At 43.1% G+C, this 22249-nt stretch overlaps 1 protein-coding gene across 1 annotated transcript in view; it reads left to right on the top strand.

The window, feature by feature from the left end:
- Positions 1-8458: 8458 nt before the first annotated feature.
- Positions 8459-22249, top strand: part of LOC143111298 (uncharacterized) — a 65917-nt gene continuing 52126 nt past the window's right edge. Inside the window, exons 1-5 of the mRNA XM_076273503.1 lie at positions 8459-8792; positions 12692-12804; positions 17068-17541; positions 19491-19567; positions 20268-20542. Coding sequence (XP_076129618.1) covers positions 8719-8792; positions 12692-12804; positions 17068-17541; positions 19491-19567; positions 20268-20542 — 1013 coding nt within the window. The 5' untranslated portion in view covers positions 8459-8718. The remainder of the gene's footprint in view (positions 8793-12691; positions 12805-17067; positions 17542-19490; positions 19568-20267; positions 20543-22249) is intronic.

Raw genomic sequence — 22249 nt, 5'->3', positions numbered from 1 at the left:
CATCATGTAAAATTCAGTAATCAATGCAAATATTGTTCACAGTCAATATTAGAGGAAGGGTCTAATGTCCAAATCTTCATTGAGCCCCCTTGGGGCCAAGGTTCCCAGGTGGTGGATCCAGAAGGCCTCTCTCTCTTTTTAGAAGCAGGTTGTCTGTGTCTCCTCCTCTGCGGTGTTGTTTTACATGTTCTATCCCAATAAATCTCAAGGTTGAGAGTGGGTGTCCTGATTGGTTAAAGTGAACCGCCAAAGGGCTCTTTTCATTGTTGTTTCTGATGTTACTCCTATGTTCACTTATTCTTATCTTCAGGGCCCAGCATGTTTTACCTACATAGGCTTTCCCACAGGGACATTTGATCAAGTAAACCACATTGGTAGTGCTGCATGTGATTTTACCTTTAACATGTAGATAGATAGATAGATAGATACTTTATTGATCCCCAGGGGAAATTCAAGGTCTCAGCAGCATACAGACAACACAAACACATTCTTTAACAGCAGAAAGAGTAATTAAAGTATATAATATAAAAACACAACTAAGCAATAAGGACAGTAGAAGATAAAGAATATGCTAAATATACTAAAATACAAATTATACTAACTAACACTTAATACAATATATAAAAATATACTAAAATACAAATTACAAAAATACAAATTATACTAACTAACACTTAATCTAAATCAATTCTAAAAACAGTATCCACATAGTGGTGATTAATCAATCAGAGGCGCTTGCAATGACTGAGGCAGGGACTGAGCCTGTGATTCTCTGTACATAGTAAGGTATGGTAAGGTGCTCTAAGGAGCTCTGTGTGAATGAGTGTCATGGTGGTAGTGCAATGGTGATAGTGGTCATGGTGATAGTGCAAATGAGTAAGTCCAACAGTGCAACAATGCAGAAATAAAAAGTAAAGTAAAGTCTATATATCTATATATTTAACTATTTAAGAAATGTATAAGTGTGGCCACAGTTCGGCTGTGGCATGGAGGGGGGGGGGGGTTATGCTTATGTACTAATGTGCTAATATAGCACGCAAACAGTGAGGCATAAAGGCAGTGGTACAAGTGGCTAGTGGACAGACAGTACCAAACATGGAGGGGGTGAAGAGGCAGACAGACTATGCAGAGAAGTCTATCTCTCCTCTTCCCTTAAGTGAGGCATTGAACAGTTCAATGGCCCTGGGGACAAATGACTTTCTCAGTCTGTCAGTTGTGCAAGGCAGTGAGCGAAGTCTCCAGCTGATCAGACTCTTCTGCTTAACAATAGTGCTGTGGAGTGGGTGACACTCATTGTCCAAGATGTTGATCAGTTTGTTCAGGGTCCTTTTGTCAGATAGTGAAGTGATGCACTCCAGTTCAGCTCCCACTACAGAGCCAGCTTTCCTTACCAGCCTGTCAATTCGCCCCGCATCCTTCTTCTTTGTGCTTCCTCCCCAACATACTACTGCATAGAAGAGGACGCTGGCAACAACAGACTGGTAGAACATCCGGAGGAGCTTGCTGCACACATTGAAGGACCACAGCCTCTTCAGGAAGTACAGCCTGCTCTGCCCTTTCTTGTAGAGTGCATCAGTGTTGGCTGACCAGTCCAGTTTATTGTCTAGGTGGAGACCCAGATACTTGTAGGTGCTAACCACCTCCACATTGACCCCATCAATGTGGACTGGTAGCAGAGTGGGCTTAGACCTGCGGAAATAAACCACCATCTCCTTGGTCTTTGAAGTGTTAAGTTGAAGATGATTGAGTTTGCACCATTGCACAAAGTCCTCCACCAGGCTCCTGTACTCCTCCTCCTGCCCGTTCCTGATACACCCCACAATTGCAGTATCATCAGAAAACTTCTGCATGTGGCATGACTCGGTGATGTAGCAGAAGTCAGATGTGTACAGGGTGAACAGGACTGGAGAGAGCACAGTTCCCTGTGGCGCTCCGTTGCTGCAGATCACAGTGTCAGAGAGACAGTTCTTCAGTCTGACGAACTGTGGTCGCTCGGTCAGGTAATCTGTAATCCAGGTTATCAGGTGAGCGCCCACACCCATCTGCAAGAGCTTGTCTCCCAATCTGAGGGGCTGGATGGTGTTAAAAGCACTTGAGAAATGAACATGAACATGATTCTCACAGCACTTTTCCCCTTGTCTAGGTGGGAATGTGTCCTGTGTAGAAGATAAGTGATGGCATCGTCCACGCCCACTTTCTCCTGGTATGCAAACTGTAACGGGTCTAGTGCATGGCGTACCTGGGGTCTGAGCATGCCTAAGACCAATCGCTCCATTGTCTTCATCACATGTGATGTAAGAGCGACAGGTCTGTAGTCATTAAGCTCATGTAAATTCTTTCCTGTTGTTGGGATATGCTATAAATGAATTTGGAACCGTGCCTTCTCACAGCCATCTTTGGAATCCTTTTATAAAGTATTTTAATGACTTAGAAACACTTCCCTAATTTAGTATGGTTGTTTATTTTATTTTATTTTAATTATTCATTTATTTATTTTTATTCACTTGCTTTTGTGTTCATCCTCTGTAACTATACTCTTAGTTGAATGGCCTATTAATACTAGGCCTATCTTCTTAATGTACTCGTACTTCATCATCATGTGCCCGTTTGAGCCTTATTCAGTTTCAAATAGTACAAAGATTGCACTTGTCAAGTCCAAGGCTATCTCAAATATATCCTGTGGTAAATGTGGAAACACACCATGCCATTGGACTCATATGTAATGTGGAAACACACCATGCCATTGGATTCATATGTTTGCACTGGGCCTCATGCTTGAACTTTATTGGAACTCCATCTTTAAAATCCTCTCAGATATACTATAAATGAATTTGGAACAGTGTCCTCTCACAGTCATCTTTGGTGTTTCACCCAACCCACACCTCCTCAGACACATGCCAATGTTGTGGCCTTTGCAACCCTTCTAGCTAGGCGTAGAATCCTTCTCACCTGGAGATCGCCACAGCCCCCTCTTCTATCTGATCTGTTGAAAGACCTCTTTTTTAAAAAAAACTTTTAAAAGTCTACTGGTAACCTAAATGGATTTTCCAAACACTGGTAAATTTGTGTTGGATGGTAAAAAGGATTGTTTGTTGATTTGCCACTGTGAGAAATCCCCTAGGATTTTAACACCTCTCCCGTCTATATGAACTCCAGAGTATAGAGTGTGCAGTGCAGGCTTTTAACACCTGTCCTGTGTATAGAGTGTTTTAACACCTGTCCTGTGTATAGAGTGCAGGCTTTTAACACCTGTCCTGTGTATAGAGTGTGCAGGCTTTTAACACCTGTTCTGTGTATAGAGTGTGCAGGCTTTTAACACCTGTCCTGTGTATAGAGTGTGCAGGCTTTTAACACCTGTCCTGTATAGTGTGCAGTGCAGGCTTTTAACACCGGCCCTGTGTAGAGAGTGTGCAGGCTTTTGCTACTGGAAGTGCATGGAGTGATGATCTGTCACCTGAGTATCAGAGACCTGGCTGGATGGGATGGATCATCCCAGATGTGGCGGTCACACTTCCTTCTAGGATACTGAGCTAGCTAAATAAGAGAGCCCTCTCGTCCACACTTCCTTCTAGGATACTGAGCTAGCTAAATAAGAGACCCCTCTCGTCCACACTTCCTTCTAGGATACTGAGCTAGCTAAATAAGAGACCCCTCTCGTCCACACTTCCTTCTAGGATACTGAGCTAGCTAAATAAGAGAGCCCTCTCGTCCACACCACCAGCATGTTCCAGCTTCTGCTGTAGATAAACATGCTGCGAGTGTAGGCATAGTTCTGTTTTTAAATGATCTGACAATTAGGACAGACTGTGGTGGTTACCATGCTTATCTCCAAACACTGTCATTTCTCACATTTGACTTGTGACTTTCTATGTTTCCCTGCTAAAATCACACAGACCATGCCATGCCATGAATTTACATTTAGTCATTTAAATGGCTCTTTTATCCAAAACGACTTACAACAATCAAGGTCCAATAAAGGCCCAGTGCCTCTAGGACATAGGTTCTCAAAGTGCGGCCCGGTGGCCAATGGCGGCCCGCAGAAACATTTCTGGCGGCCCGCGATAACATCTGATAACATCTGTAAAACTGTTAAAACTGTACAACTGTACTGTGTGCTTTGAAAAGAATGAATCTCCATTTAGTGGTGTTTAGTGGCCGTCAGGTTTTCCTGTGGTGCTTTGGTAGCTGGAATTGGCCCTGAATAAGGCCTATGCTGATAAGAAGCAAGGCACACTGAGACTGTTTGTTCTAAATAAGTTTGTACTTGAAATGGACTGCAATCAGAACTGTTATATCCCAAATGTGTCTGTTGAGGGTACTTGGGTAACCCCAAGGATTGTGTGTGCATTGCCATTTTTCAAGTTCAAGTTTTGCCAGGTTTAGCCTCAGTTATCAATTAAAACGTGTTTGATGCAATAACTGTAGAGATGCAACCTGGTCACCCCGCCCCTTTAACAGCCCTCAGTTCAATGTTGGGTTCCTGAATTGGCCCTCACCAATCAAAACTTTGAGAACCCCAGCTCTAGGACATTGTTAGCGCTGCAATAGCCTCAGTGCTACTCACACAATAGAACAACAGTACAAGCAAAGACAAGGGAGGGAGAACAGGGATAGTCAGGATAGGGAAAAGGGTAGTGGTACGACACACACACACACACACACGCACCACACACACACACACACACACACAGTCAAGGGAGGGAGAACAGGGATAGTCAGGAGAGGGAAGAAGGTACACTCTAAAAAACATTGGGTTAAAAACAACCCAATTTCAACCCATCCACTGGGTAAATAGTGGTCGAGCCCAGCACTGAGTTATATTAGCCCCGAAAATTGGGTTGTTCGGTCAACCCAATGAGTTGGGTTGATAGTCTAACCCAAACATTGGGTTATCGTAACAAAACTGTTAGGTTGGCTATCTTATACAACCCAGGATTTATATTATTTTCACTGTCATTTCTGGGTTATGCTGACCTAATTTATGGGTTATTCTAAGTATCTTATTTTTCTCCTTAATCCAATCACTATTAATTGATAACAATTCAAATACATCGTTTGCAAATCATTAATGTTACAATATAATGTTTTAAAATCCATCCAATGGGCAACAATAGCCATGCAATGAAATAAAACAGTTCGACATTTATTTATTTGGCAGTTTATTTTTTGAACAGATAGCTAGAAAAAGCTTGTGATACTTCCATGAAGGCAGGCAGATTCCACCGTCCGTTTTGGGGATCACCCCTGTGAATCAAAGAAAAAAAAAGAATGCATTAATCACTGTTATTTACAGAACTTTATCTCAAGATTTTCATGAACCATTATCATTGAATGATGTTGACAAACATTAAAAATCCACCAGGAGACAAAATATTAGCGCAACACACTCGGAAACCATAACCACCTATGCAGTTATAATAACTTGTAGCTTCTAGTTCTAGATGCTGTTACCGGGTAACGTTATCTAAATGACTGTCTGATAGTGCTACTACAACCAGAGCCCGTCTTCTCTGCTACAACCAAAAACACCCAGTAACGTTAAGTTACATGGCTATAATATGAAGCTACCCTGAATGAATTAATAAGATGCTGTTTGCCATTATTATTACCGTATGTGTGGCTTGTGAAGAGACTAACATTACTTCAACTGTGTTGGCTAATATTAGCTGACAAACGTTAGCTGCAACTAGGGTTGCCAACCGTTCCGTAAAATACGGAATCGTCCCGTATTTGCAAGGAAAAAGATGTGTTCCGTATTGAACTGATACGGAACGCATTTTGTTCCGTATTATTGAGAATCAACTCGTGCAAATCCATGACCAGTATTATAAGTTAGACTGAATGAAAAATTCACGATTTGTATGAGATAAAGGGAAACTTTGCTGCTGTCCTTTATCCCTCTCAGTTTGTCTGTCATCACTATCCCAACAGAGAATGCACTTTTCGTTTGAGCCACTGTGAGTCACGTATATTACGCTGATAGCCTAGTAGCATGAGATGACATGTCTTGCTCAGAGTTTTACAGTGCATCTGTGCAAGATAAACAAATAGGCTAGCCTACTTGCTGCAGAGACAGAAAAAAGCCAGAAATAAAATAAGGCTTCACCAAATTCACCCCCCCCCCCCGTTCCTTATTTTCATATCAGAAAGTTGGTAACCCTAGCTGCAACCATAGTCTAGCTGCTAGGCTACAACCACCACGAAGCATATTTAATTAGCATTGATGCTAGCTATATGGTCTGCTAATGTCAACCAGCTTGGTATGCTCATTTTAGTTCGTTGTAAAAGTTCGTTTTGTTTCTGTCAGCAGTTCATACCCAGTGAACAAAGAACTATGTTTTTATGAGTCTGTCTTTGTGTATATTTAACATGAACAGTAATTGTAAGTTAATTTTAGCTAACGTTAGTTAGCATGAATGACACAATTGTTAACCTGTTTGAGGCTGAACGAAATTGGCAGGCAGAATATCCATTCATATCATGAAGGGTAGCTTCTACATCTCTGGGTGGACTTTTAAAATCAGTCTGGATAAAACATTTTAAAAAAAGTTAAAGATACATACCTTACGAAATCACCTGATTTCCATTGCATGCTGACAGCTGGTGGACTGGACGGTTGGGAGAATAACGATGTTTTTTTCGAACTCTCAAATAACTATGCAGCTGTGTTAAAGTCACCCAGGTGCTGGGTAGTGTACTCCACGTCAGGTGGGAGAGAGGAGGGGCGCTGTCCTAAACTATCAACCCAACAAGCTGGGTTACAGAAAATAACCCAACATGAGTAAAAACAACCCCACAAAATGCCCTGACAGCCTCAACCCAACGTTTGGGTTGAGAAAATAACCCAGTATTTTTTAGAGTGTAGTGGTACGACACACACACACAGGGATAATCAGGAGAGGGAAGAAGGTAGTGGTAGTTTTAGATTGAGCTTGCCCAGCTGTTAGCGGTGCTAAGAGAAGAGAGACCATGTGCCCTGTTGGGTTGATTGAAGACCAGGTGCCCTGTTGGGTTGATTGAAGACCATGTGCCCTGTTGGGTTGATTGAAGACCAGGTGCCCTGTTGGGTTGATTGAAGACCATGTGCCCTGTTGGGCTGATTGATTGAAGACCAGGTACCCTGTTGGGTTGATTGAAGACCAGGTGCGCCACCACGTTCTGGATCATCACGCTGCAGGCTGGCAGGGCTGGCAGAAGGGCATTACAGTAGTCGAGTCGCAAGATGACATATCAGGAGTTGAGGTCAGGGATCAGTAAAGTACACTCTGTTCCATCCTATATGAACTTGACCTGCATAAAGTACAGTAGGAAAGAGGCCGCACTATGCATATATACACTTTTATTTGCACATACGCATTTCGGCGTGTGCCTTCTTCAGTGTGCACACTGAAGTATGTGCAAATAAAAGTGTATATATGCATAGTGCGGCCTCTTTCCTACTTTACGTATTGTAACTATCCAGGCCAGCATTCTTAAAGTTTAAAACATTGAGTGAAGCCTGCTCCTATCCTCACTTAATGAACTTGATCTGCCCATGTGCTTGTCTCCCTGTCAATGCGCACAGCTCAACATACACTAGTCTATGCATAGATAGATAGATAGATAGATAGATAGATACTTTATTGATCCCCAGGGGAAATTCAAGTGACTGAATGTGATGAGCAGACGCCAAGGCTGTTGCTGTTTTCATTTCATACAGGTACAAAGTAAGGAAGGGCATCCTGGCTCATCGGCTCATTGAGAGAGTTAAGAGAGTCATGCAGACTCATTTGAGAGAGAGAGAGAGATGCATGCACACAAATACACCATATACAAAATATCAAAATCATATACATTTTTACTATGAAAAACTATTGATGCATAGTTCCAGTCCAGATATATTGTATTATATAATAACTGCTTTGGGAATACGACCGTGTCCTGTCAATATAGCATTTTGAATTAGAGAGGGAGAGAGGGAGATGCATGGGTGTGACTCTTACTCACTTACGTCATAAGCACAAAGCTTGCTCTCACGAATATCCAACACTGAAGTGGAACACCATCGAGGTACACCTGATCTGACCGGTTTCAGGAATCTACTAGGCTACAATGGCATAGGCTATGTATAAAATAACCAGTCCTTACTTCACATAAAACCTTAGAGCCATACGAGATAGGAACCCAGACAAAATGCCACACTTGTCTATTTAAACGCGTGTCTATTGTCACTGTACGAATTTAGTTAGATTCCACCCACCCGATGTTAATAATTATAAACAAGTGTAGGATTTCAAATGTCCAATTTAATTGTTGTTGTTGTTAAAATGTAACAAAAATAAAAGACTAAGAAATCAAGGGACATGACAAGTGTAAGCTGCGTTCTGCGTGAACGGATGTCACTGGTATGAAATTGTGTGTTAGGTGTGTTTCGGTGATTGACGTTATAGAGGGGTGTTGCAACTGCTCCACTGGAGTTTCACTCAATAGCCTAGCTGTCAAGCAGCCAGACTTTACAAGACTGCCGTCAGCATAGGCTATAGGCTACTTTCATCACGTTAGTACGTTCACTGATATTTTAATCAAGCAAATTAGTTTTTCGATTTCTTATACAGTTATACGACTTTAGGCTCACTGAAACATTTAGCGTTAACATTTTAGAGACTGGATTCATTCACACGAATTTTGGAGGTGTTCTGGCAGGAGGACTGCTTGTTTCAGTGGGGAAGCACGCAGTCTATGGATGGAGGCATCCCCGCAAAGCCCACCGGCGAGGTAGAGGATGTGGCGCGCGATGCGCGCTTCTCCAACAGGTACGTGAGCTGTCCATTTGCGAAGGGACGCCTAAGATTTTATTTCAGCCATTATGTTAATAATATATTTTTGATATGAGTGTTTCATCTATATAATCCAGCCTATATCACTATGACTACCATTATTAACGCCCAAAACTCAGAGGCAGTGAATCAGTATATCCCGCTACCGCTGCCTCGTGTCTGTATTTCGAGTAGCCTAATCAAGTGATCTCACTTGTGCTCTCTAAAAACATTGCCTGTAATCACCACACCGTGATTTGCGTCAGATTTTCAATATTGAAGTCGTGACCATCCCGTGTTTAGCCTGTTTAGCACATCAATCGCATGTTGCTTGTTTTGTTCTGTCTTGTTAATAAGCTTATTACGATTTCTGTCACAGATTAAGATAATAGGCCTAAACCAAAAATATATAATTTACAGATAGTGGAGTATTAACGTCCTCTCGTCAGAATGGGTTAGGCAGGTGTTTGACAATAAACTAACCACAGAGCACTGTCATATTCATGGCAGAGTTTATGTAATGGATTTGTGTAGCCTACCTTTCATGGAACATAAAACAGGAACGTGTCAAAGAGACACATCAAGACATGCAAATCTGCATTCAAATACAGCAATAATGCAGTGTCATCTGTGATACCTAACAGCCCCCCCCCCATGTGTTTTGTAGACACCTGTAATGCGCCCCCCCCCCCCCCCACCACCACCTGTATTGCCACTTGTGCAGTTATCTCATGAGAACCTCTGTGCATTGTGAATGATATCCAGACCACATGTAGCACTTTAACACAATCTCTTTATAATAGTTCTGGGCCTTTCCACAGGGGTCTGAAGGCTATCTGTTCAGCATGCACTTAGTTCATTAAGCGTTTCTTATGAGTTATGGTTTGTATATTATAGTAAATATATATTTATTTATTTTCATTAAGGCATTGATTGTCCTGACACTTTACAGATATGTTACACTTTGAAAAACACCCAACTGTTGCAAAAACTTTGTATTTTTAAGTAAAACAATATGTTAATTGAACAATCACATATTTCTGAGCCATCAAATTGACAGTATTTATTTTAAAGAAGCCCTATGCAGGTCTGGTTATTCCTTCGCTGTTTCTGGGTTTTCGCCTGATTTGGGCTCGCATTTTTCACGACATAGCTCCCCCTGCAGCTTCGGTAGCAAGTGACTGCTACTAAACCCCCACTAGCTAGCGAGCTAGCCATCAATAAACCAAGCTAAACACATAGGGCTCACAATAAAACGGTCGAGCAAACACATTGTTCAAGAGACTATCAAATCACATTACAAAAACTAAGTTCACCCAAGGGTAGGCTACTTACAATTTCAACAGCAAAAAAGCCAAGTCGGAGTCCGTTTTGCAGTCTTCTTAGAAACTACAATCTGACTACATTTTCGAGTATTTCCGCCGAGTTACATCCGGATGTGTTCGGACAGCGACCAGAAAGTTGCATATTCGGTTTTTCCCTGGTTTTTCCGCGGAGAAGCACTAGGGGGAGACGAAGCACCCACCAAACGACCCAAAAAGTGTTTGCATAGGGCCTCTTTTTATAGGATTCCAAGCACCACAAAAGTGGCAATCCCAACATTCAATACAGATTGAGGGCCAAATTTTAAGGTCAAAAACATGTTTTTGAAATAGTTTAACTGCAATAATGCATGAATAACTATCACATCAATTATATAAGCAGTATTTAAATACAATACAAAACATCAAATTAATATGTATTGACATTATTGTTTATTATTGCTATTCTCCTTAATGTAGTCTTACCAACATTTTTAGCTATTGCATTGTATTTATTTCTAAGTTGCTTTGGACAAAAGCATCTGCCAAATCCCATAGCCATGACCATCATGATAAAAAATGGTTTGGTCCAATGGTATGGTCTATATGGTGTACCTTTATATGGCTCTGGGTGTAGCCTCCCAAATTACACAGATCGCTCACACGTGATATGACATGTAGAACGGTGTGGTTACTTGAAGTTGAATAAAATGAAAAGGCCAAATCCATGCAGAGGTGATCTTCTGCACATGAATGATTTAGTATGGTTCAGCCTGTCTACATGACAGGGTAAATCTTGACCACACATACAATAGCAATCTGAATGACTTATCTGTGACGGGCGGCCGGACAATAGAGTCTTACCCAAGAGACCGCCACAAACACAGCATGAATGTGCTAGACCTTGCGCCCAGAGGGATATGTTGACACAGGGGTAGTGCAAACATGCAGTTATTTCTGTTGTGTTGCGTGTTGCTTGCTGTGCATTCACAGTTTTATATGTAAATATGCATTATCCATACAGGGCTATTAAAACACAAGCTGTCTGTTCAGCCAGGGACATTATTCATTCACATGAACTTCTAGGTGTGTCTGTGAGGTTATGCTATCACATATTTGTTTTTCTATTGGTTTCCCATCAAGATAAAAGCCTATGTGTGTGCGTATGAGTAGGAGTATGTGTGTACATGTGTGTTTGTTTTAGTCGTAGTTTCCATTTTGTGTTGTTTTCACACATTCCTGTTTTAGTCCTTTAGCACTAAACACAAACACAAACACAAACACAAACACAAGCAGACAAGCGCAGACGCACTCTGTGGAAATGTAAAAAGTAATTACTCAAGTCAAGTACAGATACCTGAAAACTTTAGTACAGTACCTAAGTATTTGTACTCTGTTACTTCCCATCTTTGATGCTAAGCAATGCTCGATGGTGTTTTATGCCCCCAACGTTGTCTTCCAGGCAGCGCTGCCACCGCTGACTTAAAGGCACCTAATCCTAAACCTAACCCCAACCCTAACCCTAACCCATGACTAACCATAGTGCCTTCCAGGCAGCGTTGCCTTGAAGACAATGTTGGGGGCATAAAACACCAAGAAACGCTAAGCAACACCGACTCGCAAATGCAACCCAGAATGGTGAGGTGACAGCGATGCTAAGCCCCACCTCCACCTGCCCGCATCACACTCCCTATTCTCCTGAATTTCACCTGCAGCTCTGCACTCACAGTGGTCCCCCTGCCCACAGCTCCAAACAGACACTCCCACACACACACACGCACACACAGCTCCAGACACTCCCACACACACACACACATGCACACACACGCACACACAGCTCCTGCCCACAGCTCCAAACAGACACTCCCACACACACACACATGCACACACACGCACACACAGCTCCAAACAAACACTCCCACACACACACACATGCACACACACGCACACACAGCTCCTGCCCACAGCTCCAAACAGACACTCCCACAGCATTTCCACCTTAGGCAACCCAGGACCATGGCCAGGTTCCAAGACAAACGTGCTTATTGTTGTTAGTGGTTACACAGAATCTCCAACACCATGCAACGTTTTTTTAACACAAGGTTTTCGAATAGTCTCTGTGATACAACAGAGGATTAGCTGTTGGACCAAACTTTGGTAAATGATCAAACGGAGGCTTAATATTTATTTAGAAATAACGATTTGTGCATGAGTAACGTTAATGACTTTTAAATGACACATAATCAGCATTGTGAATGAACTTGAAATACTCTGCATTGATGCACATTTCTTGGACTATGCAAAATGAACAAAAGGCCAAGTTATAATGAAACATATTCCAGCATGTTCTATGCAGCATTATTCACCAGTAGAGTGGGTAGAGTGGGGGAAGAGAGCCTCAATGGCAGTAAATGTTGGACAGAAGCAGGCCAATGGGATTATGGGCATTCGTCTGAGACTGTTTCGTGTCCAGCCAAATGCGTACAGTATCTGTCTGATGTGTGTTCATTGTAAGGCCAAACGAAGATCTCTGTTGATGTGCAGATGTTCTATATGGTTCTGTTCTGATCTCTGTTCTCTCCTCTCCTCTGGCAGGAGGATGGCCAGCCACTGTATCAGGGCTGCTGGACAAGGCTGGTCTCGGAAGATGGACGTGTGTCTCCTGCTGAGCTGTCTGTTGCTTCTGTTCTCATGCCCAGGCCAGGCAGGCAAGTCGTACCACACACACGCACGCGCACACACACACACACACACACACACACATGCACACACACACACACACACACATACACGCACATACACGCACACACACACACACACGCACACACACACACACGCACGCACACACACACACATGCGCACACACACACACACACACACACACACACACACACACACACAGGATACAGTATAATGCTTTTCATACACACAGGTAAGGCCATGCAGGCAAGGCAAGTCGCACAAGATTTCATTTCACATTTCATACACCCTGGTCATTCCAAAGTGCTTTACAAATAAGCACATTAGACACAAAAGAAAACTAGAGATTACGGTTGGAAGGTGAAGAGCAAGTGAAAGTAAAGTTCACAGAAAGCATTGTGTGTGTTTGGATTTGAAACCGGCTCTGCTTTGGGCACCTTTGTAGCCATCTGAAAGTTGGTTCCTTTGGGTATACGCCTGGGTCATCTTTTTTTTCTGTGTGCTTGTTTACATACTGTGAAACCTGGTTTTAACAGCCAATCCACCCTGACCTATCCGAATGCACACATGCCACACAGACCTCTTTTGTCCTTGCAGGCAGCATGGAAAACAGGGGCATGTTCCTACGGTCACCCAGCAGGAAGATGGAGCTTTATGGTTATGGCTATGTAGGTGGTGGGTGGTCAGCAGCGCATCAATAAATAACAGCTTTACTCAACGGCTTTATTCTCCCAGAAAGGGAACTTCATTTGCATCTTAGTACACTACATAGTCATAACATACATCATATTCACTGGCAAGGTACTATATCAGAGGCAAGGTTTAAACAATAAGCCCCGAGAGGCCCTAGGTTACGCTGATTCTACAACAGCTAAGGGGCGTTAAAAACCCCACTTAGCTGTTGTAGAATCAGCGTAACCTACGGACTCGAGTGACTTATTGCTTTTCTAAAACTGTTGCTATAAATACCTGGCAAAGTTTTATACAGTAAAGGCAAAGCAACGAGAAATGTAATGATTTATTCATAGATAGTCATTCTTCCGCCAAGAAATATATTTCCTCTCTGAATGGTTGCCAAGCAACGTTGAGACACAGCTACTTTAACTTTTGTATCAAGTTATGGTAGCGCAGTAATATAGAACGGAATGCGGCCAAGGTGTATGTTTGTGCTGGATTTTAGAACGGCATCGAACGCGATTCAGCCAATCACAATGAAGGACCAGAACTATCAGTTTTAGAAAAGGTATTATATCAGAGGCAAGGTACTATATCAGAGGCAAAGGATTAGCATGATGACCCTGATGATAGAGGGTTGAGGGGGCCTTGAACCTTTCTTTGGTTTCCATTGACTTTCTAGGTCACCGGCACCTCTTTCTCCCATTGACTCTCTAGGTCACCTCTCTAGGTCACCTCTCTAGGGCACCTCTGTCTCCATTGACTCTCTAGGCACCTCTGTCTCCCAGAGCGGAACATAAATTGAGTCTCTGCTGGACCCAATTAGATAGGCAAACAGAGAGTCAAGATGAAGCAAATCCTGATCCTGATCAAACGTTAAGCTGCTTGCTGGTCGTCACAGACAGAAAAAGAGAAGCAGAAGTCAGATCTGTAGAAAGAGAAGAGAGAGAGAAACAGAGGAACAAGATAAGAGAGAAACAGAGGAACAAGAGAAGAGAGAAACAGAGGAACAAGAGAAGAGAGAGAGAGTGAGGGAGGAAGAAGAAGACAAAAGTTTTTCCATGTAGCAACAGTGTGATTGCGCAGGAGCCGAGTCATCGAATGTCAGATGCTTATCGCCACGGCTGCCACTCACACAGATGCTTATCGCCACGGCTGTTAGAGGCTGCCACCTACACGCCTTCAAGGATGTGAGAGAAAATTGCGAAAGTGTGCATGTCTGAGGAACTAATGTGTGCATGTCTGAGGAACTAAAGTGTGCATGTCTGAGGAACTAATGTGTGCATGTCTGAGGAACTAATGTGTGCATGTCTGAGGAACTGGCCCGTCCTCCCTCACCGTCTGGCCTGCAACCCAGGCCGCCGCACAATGGCTCCCAAAAATAACCAACCGGCTGGGCCTGTTCACAGCTAACCTGAGCTGCATACCAGAGTCTCTGTGCGCTGCATACCAGAGTCTCACTGAGAGAGAAGGAGCATGTGGGACACACAACAATGCCCCACAGCCAGACTGAGGTGGCCGACTCACACTAGCATGACGTGAGCAGGGCACATCCAGGGAGTTCCACTAGCGTGACGTGAGCAGGGCATGTCCACTAGCGTGACGTGAGCAGGGCATGTCCAGTAGCGTGACGTGAGCAGGGCATGTCCACTAGCGTGACGTGAGCAGGGCATGTCCACTAGCGTGACGTGAGCAGGGCACATCCCAGACATCCCAAGTCTCCCGGAAGTTCCGGGAGTCTCCCGCATGTTGATAGCGGCTCCCTGACGCCCGCAAATTAGATACAATCTCCCGGAATCTATAGCGAGCGATCACACAGACCGAGACTTAAAATCGCGTGTGCATCTGAGTGTAGCGCGCACACGACGGGGGGGAGAGAGGGGTGTTGCGTGTGTGCCTGAGCGCATCCAAGACAGAGATCATCCTGATTGGCCTGTTTCGCTAAATCAACCAATCAGTTTTCAGTGTAGGCGAGCTTTTTATCTCTTTTCTCCCAAACTTAATCAGTTAAGTGTATCTAGGAACAGGAGCGTCATGGCAGAGTCAGTGCCCCCAAAAAAGGAAAATGTAAGACCCATTTCAAAGTGTACCCTTGTCTCATAATCATACGAGTAAAAAAGAATGATAGGCCTAGTTTTGCACTGCACTATTTGTAACAGTGACCTTAGCATTGCCCATGGCGGGTTAAATGATTGCAAAAAACATGTTGAGGTGAGTTTAACTAGTGTCAATTCATGTGCATATTATTCAGGCCTATACTAGATGGCTAGTTGCCAAGGCTACATGAAAAGACCAAACTACCAAAATCTACATTTTATTTTCACAATTTCTATCTATAGGCCTTCCTTATTTGGTGTGCTGACTAGACATTATTGAACAAACATATTAATCTGTATTTCAGTAACTAAGTAGGCAATTTTTTTTATTTATTAATATTATTATTATTTATTTATTTATTTATTTTATTTTTAAATATATATATTTTTTTTTTTTGGGGGGGTTGGGGGGGGGGGGCTTCGTGATACCTCCCTGAAATTACTTTTTGCAGGTTGGGATGTCTGACATCCAGGGAGTTCCACTAGCGTGACGTGAGCAGGGCATGTCCACTAGCGTGACGTGAGCAGGGCATGTCCACTAGCGTGACGTGAGCAGGGCATGTCCACTAGCGTGACGTGAGCAGGGCACATCCAGGGAGTTCCACTAGCGTGACGTGAGCAGGGCATGTCCAGGGAGTTCCACTAGCGTGACGTGAGCAGGGCATGTCCACAAGCATTATGTGAGCAGGGCATGTCCACTAGCGTGACGTGAGCAGGGCATGTCCACTAGCGTGACGTGAGCAGGGCACATCCACGGAGTTCCACTAGCATGATGTGAGCAGGGCATGTCCACTAGCGTGACGTGAGCAGGGCATGTCCACTAGCGTGACGTGAGCAGGGCATGTCCACTAGCGTGACGTGAGCAGGGCATGTCCACTAGCGTGATGTGAGCAGGGCATGTCCACTAGCGTGACGTGAGCAGGGCATGTCCACTAGCGTGACGTGAGCAGGGCATGTCCACTAGCGTGATGTGAGCAGGGCATGTCCACTAGCGTGACGTGAGCAGGGCATGTCCACTAGCGTGACGTGAGCAGGGCATGTCCACTAGCGTGACGTGAGCAGGGCACATCCAGGGAGTTCCACAACCGTGACGTGAGCAAGGCACATCCACGGAGTTCCACTAGCATGACGTGAGCAGGGCATGTCCAGGGAGTTCCGCGGCCTGGCTCGGACCACGCCGGGGTCGGGATTACATGTGGCATATACAGTATCTGTGACCTTTGTCTGCCTGAGTGACCTGGAAGTGGATTTACTCCAGATGAGAGCGAGAGCAGTGTGATGACTGCAAAAGGAGAGAGAGAGAGAGAGAGAGCAGTGTGATGACTGCAGATAAGATAAGAACCAGACTGAGATTGTGTGGTTTGACACATCTGGGACGAATGTTACACCTGATCTTCACTAATCTGGGAATGTTACACCTGATCTTCACTTATCTGGGAATGTTACACCTGATCTTCACTGATCTTATTTTATAACAGAAAGTTTCCCTTTTTCCCCCAGCTAATGCAACGACCACTACGGCCAGATCAACATCACATTCGGTCCCCAATATGTCTCCACCTGGACCCCTACCACCACCCCCCCCAACCTCCCCACCCCCCCCAACCTCCACACCAACCTCCCCACCCACCTTTTCTGATGACACGACCCCGAACAGCACAACTGTCACAACCTTTTCTGATGACACGACCCCGAACAGCACAACTGTCACAACGTTTTCTGATGACACAACATTGAACAGCACAACTGTCACAACCTTTTCTGGTGACACAACATTGAACAGCACAACTCTCACAACCTTTTCTGATGACACGACCCCGAACAGCACAACTGTCACAACCTTTTCTGGTGACAAAACATTGAACAGCACAACAACTGGAGATGCACCTTGGAGTACAGCAGTCCATCCTGATAGCACATCAAACACACCAACCACTCCTCCAAACACACCAACTCCTCCTCCAAACCAAACAGGTAGGAAAAAGCACTGAAAACACACCAACCACTCCTCCAAACACACCAACTCCTCCTACAAACACACCAACTCCTCCTCCAGACCAAACAGGTAAGAAAAAGCACTGAAAAATAGGCCTGACTGCAGGGCCGTAGTCACCATAGACAATATTCAGATATGACCAAAATGTCCCCCCAATATAGCCTACTGACATAGAAAAATAAAGAAAGAAAAAACGCTATACTACAGGAAACCAACAAGCGCCACCATCTGAAATGTAATCAAACGTAAATAACACACAAAATTAGTTCCCTAGTGATGGCTCCAGAGTAGCCTACACCTCTGAGTGATTTGTCCTGGTGGTTTTCCATTTTTCGTGAGTGGCGTGCGCTATTAAAAACTTCCTATTAGTGCACCCTACTGCGGTGAGGTAGGGCTGTCAACAATATTGCAAAAGCTACCGGTACAATTCTCACAAAACTTGTTGGAAAGGTGTAGCACAGGCTAAGGAAATCCCATACATGTTTGGAGCCGATCAGACTCAAAGGGAACTTTGAAGCATGTTCCATAGCCTACTCTCACAATGATAGCGAAAGGGAAACGTGGTACCCTTTTATTTTAAATGATGAATATGTGTGAGCCTGTGTCATTCATTTCTTTCACGTCTTACAACATGTTATTTAGATGCGCACTCAATCGCGCATCCATGCAGGCGAAATGCAGGAATAAAATGTGGCGACGGCACACAAGTTGGAAAAAACGTTTACAATGCACAAGCAATGATAGCCTACAGTTCAACAGCCTACAGTTAATAAAAATCACGGAGGAAGGGAAGAAGGGAATTTGTACCTCCATTCACCAATTAAAGGCTGTAGTAGGCCTAGTGTTAGTACATGTTGGCACAAAACATAATTTCTGTCTGAAACCCGCCTATAATGCAGGGGGTAACATGAGGTCAGTCAGACAGAAGAGGGGTCTGTCTTAGTAGCTTATTCCTGAATCCTGTCCTTTTCAAACTACCGGTATGTTAAAATTGTGTGATTAGCCGCCAGCATAATACAATCTGAATTAAAAGACAAAGTCTTATTAGGCTATTACAGTAGGTTCTAACTTATGAGTCTAAGCCTTAGTAAGAATCTTAGAAAATATTCAGGTGTAAGTAATAAGTCAAAGAACCTCTGCATTCTGTGTAATATAGAGGTTAACAAAGATACTCTAGTTGGTACTTTCTTTTAAAATATACATTTTGGAGACAAATGGAGTCATACCACAGGTCTATGTCCAGGGATGGATTAGATAGATAGATAGATAGATAGATAGATAGATAGATAGATAGATAGAATGGACCTACTGGCCCCAAGAGCTCAGGGGGCCCTGAAGGCCAAGCCTCTGTTCTTCTTCTGCTTCCTCTCCACCCTTCTCTTCTCTTTTGACAAAACTCATCATTTCATCATTTAAACTAAAGGGTCATTTTAAAAGAAATCTCCATCCATGCCATGCCTATGTCTGCCATTAGTTTGGAATACCCTAATTGACTGACTTACCTAATGACTTATTTGTGTTTTTTTTATATTTTTGCATGGCAGGAAATATAATGAAATTAGATTAGATTCAACTTTATTGTCATTTAGCAGAGTACAGGTACAGAGCCAATGAAATGCAGTTGACATCCAACCAGAAGTGCAGAGAAGCATTAAGTACCAAGTGCAGGTAGAGTATTCTGTGCAGTTATGTAGACAATAGAGATTAATAATGTACAGTGTGTAGTTGGATAAATACAGGTTTTCCAGATTACATGTCTACAGCAATAAGTAGAGTACATATATATATATATATATAGGCAATGCAAGATTGTTTACACAGCTTGCCTTAAAGCATGTGTTTGTGTGTGTGTGTGTGTGTGTGTGTGTGTATGTGTGTGTGTGTGTGTGTGTGTGTTTGTGTGTGCGTGTGTGTGTGTGGTCTCTAGATTACTACTACTACTGGATGGCTCTTCATGTTGATGTCATTCGTGATGAGAGGAATGAATCTCATGTTACTGAATGGGTAAATCCTCCTAGATTATCTGTCTATATCTAATGAATCTCATGTTACTGAATGGGTAAATCCTCCTAGATTATCTCATGTTACTGAATGGGTAAATCCTCCTAGATTATCTCATGTTACTGAATGGGTAAATCCTCCTAGATTATCTGTCTATATCTAAAGAATCTCATGTTACTGAATGGGTAAATCCTCCTAGATTATCTCATGTTACTGAATGTGTAAATCCTCCTAGATTATCTGTCTATATCTAATGAATCTCATGTTACCGAATGGGTAAATCCTCCTAGATTATCTGTCTATATCTAAAGAATCTCATGTTACTGAATGGGTAAAGGGTAAATCCTCCTAGATTATCTGTCTATATCTAAAGAATCTCATGTTACTGAATGGGTAAATGCTCCTAGATTATCTGTCTATATCTAAAGAATCTCATGTTACTGAATGGGTAAATCCTCCTAGATTATCTGTAAATCCTCCTAGATTATCTGTCTATATCTAAAGAATCTCATGTTACTGAATGGGTAAATCCTCCTAGATTATCTGTCTCTGTGTGATCTGGTCATTGGACTCATTGTGAAATGTTTAAACTTACATCTTTCATTGCACTGTTGTTGTTGGTGTGCGGCTGTGTGTGTGTGTGTGTGTGTGTGTGTATGTGTGTGTGTGTGTGTGTGTGTGTGTGTGTGTGTTGGTGTCTCAGCTGAAGAAAGCTCTTCTTACCCACCTGGATGCCTGTGACACACCTGGTGGTCTCCATGGGAACAGAACCACCCAAGCTCCCTCTGTCACACCCAGCCAACCCACCGCAGTCCCAAACGTCTCCACGGCAACCACCATGTCCACTTCCACAGTCGCAGCAAAAGAACAGCAAACGGTCATCTCCAACAACTCCACAGTGACCCAACCTCCTAACGTTACCACGGCAACCACACCCAGCAGCAGTGACCCTCTGATCTCACACTCCACCACCACCAGGTACACACACACACACACACACACACTCTACACACACACACACACACACACTTTCTCTCTCTACAGCATAACACCACCCTCAGTGAAAACAGGTACACACACACTCTACTGCATGGTTGCTACATGCTGATAGCTAACTGATATGAAGTAAAAAAGAAGTCACATCTTTCAAAACACAAACAAAATGAAATTAATTCATTCATTTTTTTGTCTGTGAAACTAGATACTGCATTGTTTAATTGTTTCCAAGGAACTGCACTGTTTCTATTGTAAGCAGATAAAGTGATGTGGAAACTTTCCCAGAGACGACGTTAAAAAGTCCATATTTGCCCACACTCACTATCCATGTGAGACGATGTTTAAAAGTCCATATTTGCCCACACTCACTATCCATGTGAGACGATGTTTAAAAGTCCATATTTGCCCACACTCACTATCCATGTGAGACGATGTTTAAAAGTCCATATTTGCCCACACTCACTATCCATGTGAGTAGCACCACATCATCCTACTGCCATTGGGCAAGAAGGACTGAGTCACTCCATTATGAAACCTCCGCTCTCTCTAAAGTCTAAACTCACCAAATATGGCTGACAAGTGACAGAAAGAATCGCTCAAGCTAACCAAATCAACACAGCTTACACCAGGGCCTGATATGACATTAGTTGTGGCATTAATACAGCATTAATGTGACCCTGATATGACAGTAATGTGGCATTAATATGGCCCTGATATGGCATTAATATGGCCCTAATTTGGAATTAATATGGCCCTGATATGGCATTAATATGGCCCTGATATGGCATTAATATGGCATTAATATGGCCCTGATATGGCATTAATATGGCATTAATATGGCATTAATATGGCCCTGATATGGCATTAATATGGCCCTGATATGGCATTAATATGGCCCTGATATGGCATTAATATGGCCCTAATATGGCATTAATATGGCATTAATATGGCCCTGATATGGCATTAATATGGCCCTGATATGGTATTTATCATCTGCCATCAATCTGTTATGAATCTGGCTTGAGTCTGATATTCTTCTGGCCCCAATCTGGCGCAGACTCACATTGGGACTGGACAGCAGGCATAGAGGCCAGCTTCTGTCGGGGCATTTTATGTTTGTAGCAAAAGCTAAAATCACCTGTACTGTCCCCAGGGCCATTGAACTGTTCAATGCTTCACTAAAGGGAAGTCTGTCTGCCTCTCCACCCTCTCCATGTTTGAGTACTGACTGCCCACTACTGCTTTACTACTGTTTTACTACTGTTTTACTAATGTCCACAGCCTAATGTTTTTACTACTGTTTTCCTGCTACACTGTTTTTCATGCCATATTAGCACACATGATCAATGGCTTCTGCTACAATACTGAATGGCTGTAACCCTATTACCTCAACCTGTTCTTGCACTGACATAGTTTTTTATAGTTTTTTATATTACCTTGTCTACATTATACTTTACTCTCCTATTTGTCCATATTATTTATGCTGGTCTCTAGACCTTATTATTGCACTGTTGCACTGTTGGACTAATGTTGGACTACTTTTTGCACCTTCACCATGACACTCACTCTCTTGAGCACCTTACCATGCACACATAACTAAAGGACTACTGTTGGACTACTTTTTGCACCTTCACCATGACACTCACTCTCTTGAGCACCTTACCATACACACAGAACTACAGGACTACT

This window comes from Alosa pseudoharengus, unplaced genomic scaffold (assembly GCF_046254945.1).
Source record: "Alosa pseudoharengus isolate Yale_2024_CS ecotype anadromous, Long Island Sound unplaced genomic scaffold, YU_APseudo_1.1 YU_APseudo_1.1_scf_8, whole genome shotgun sequence".
In the NCBI taxonomy this organism is placed as follows: Eukaryota; Metazoa; Chordata; class Actinopteri; order Clupeiformes; family Clupeidae; genus Alosa; species Alosa pseudoharengus.
The sequence above is the reverse complement of the archived record's forward strand: the minus strand, read 5'-3'. Positions and strand labels throughout refer to the sequence as shown.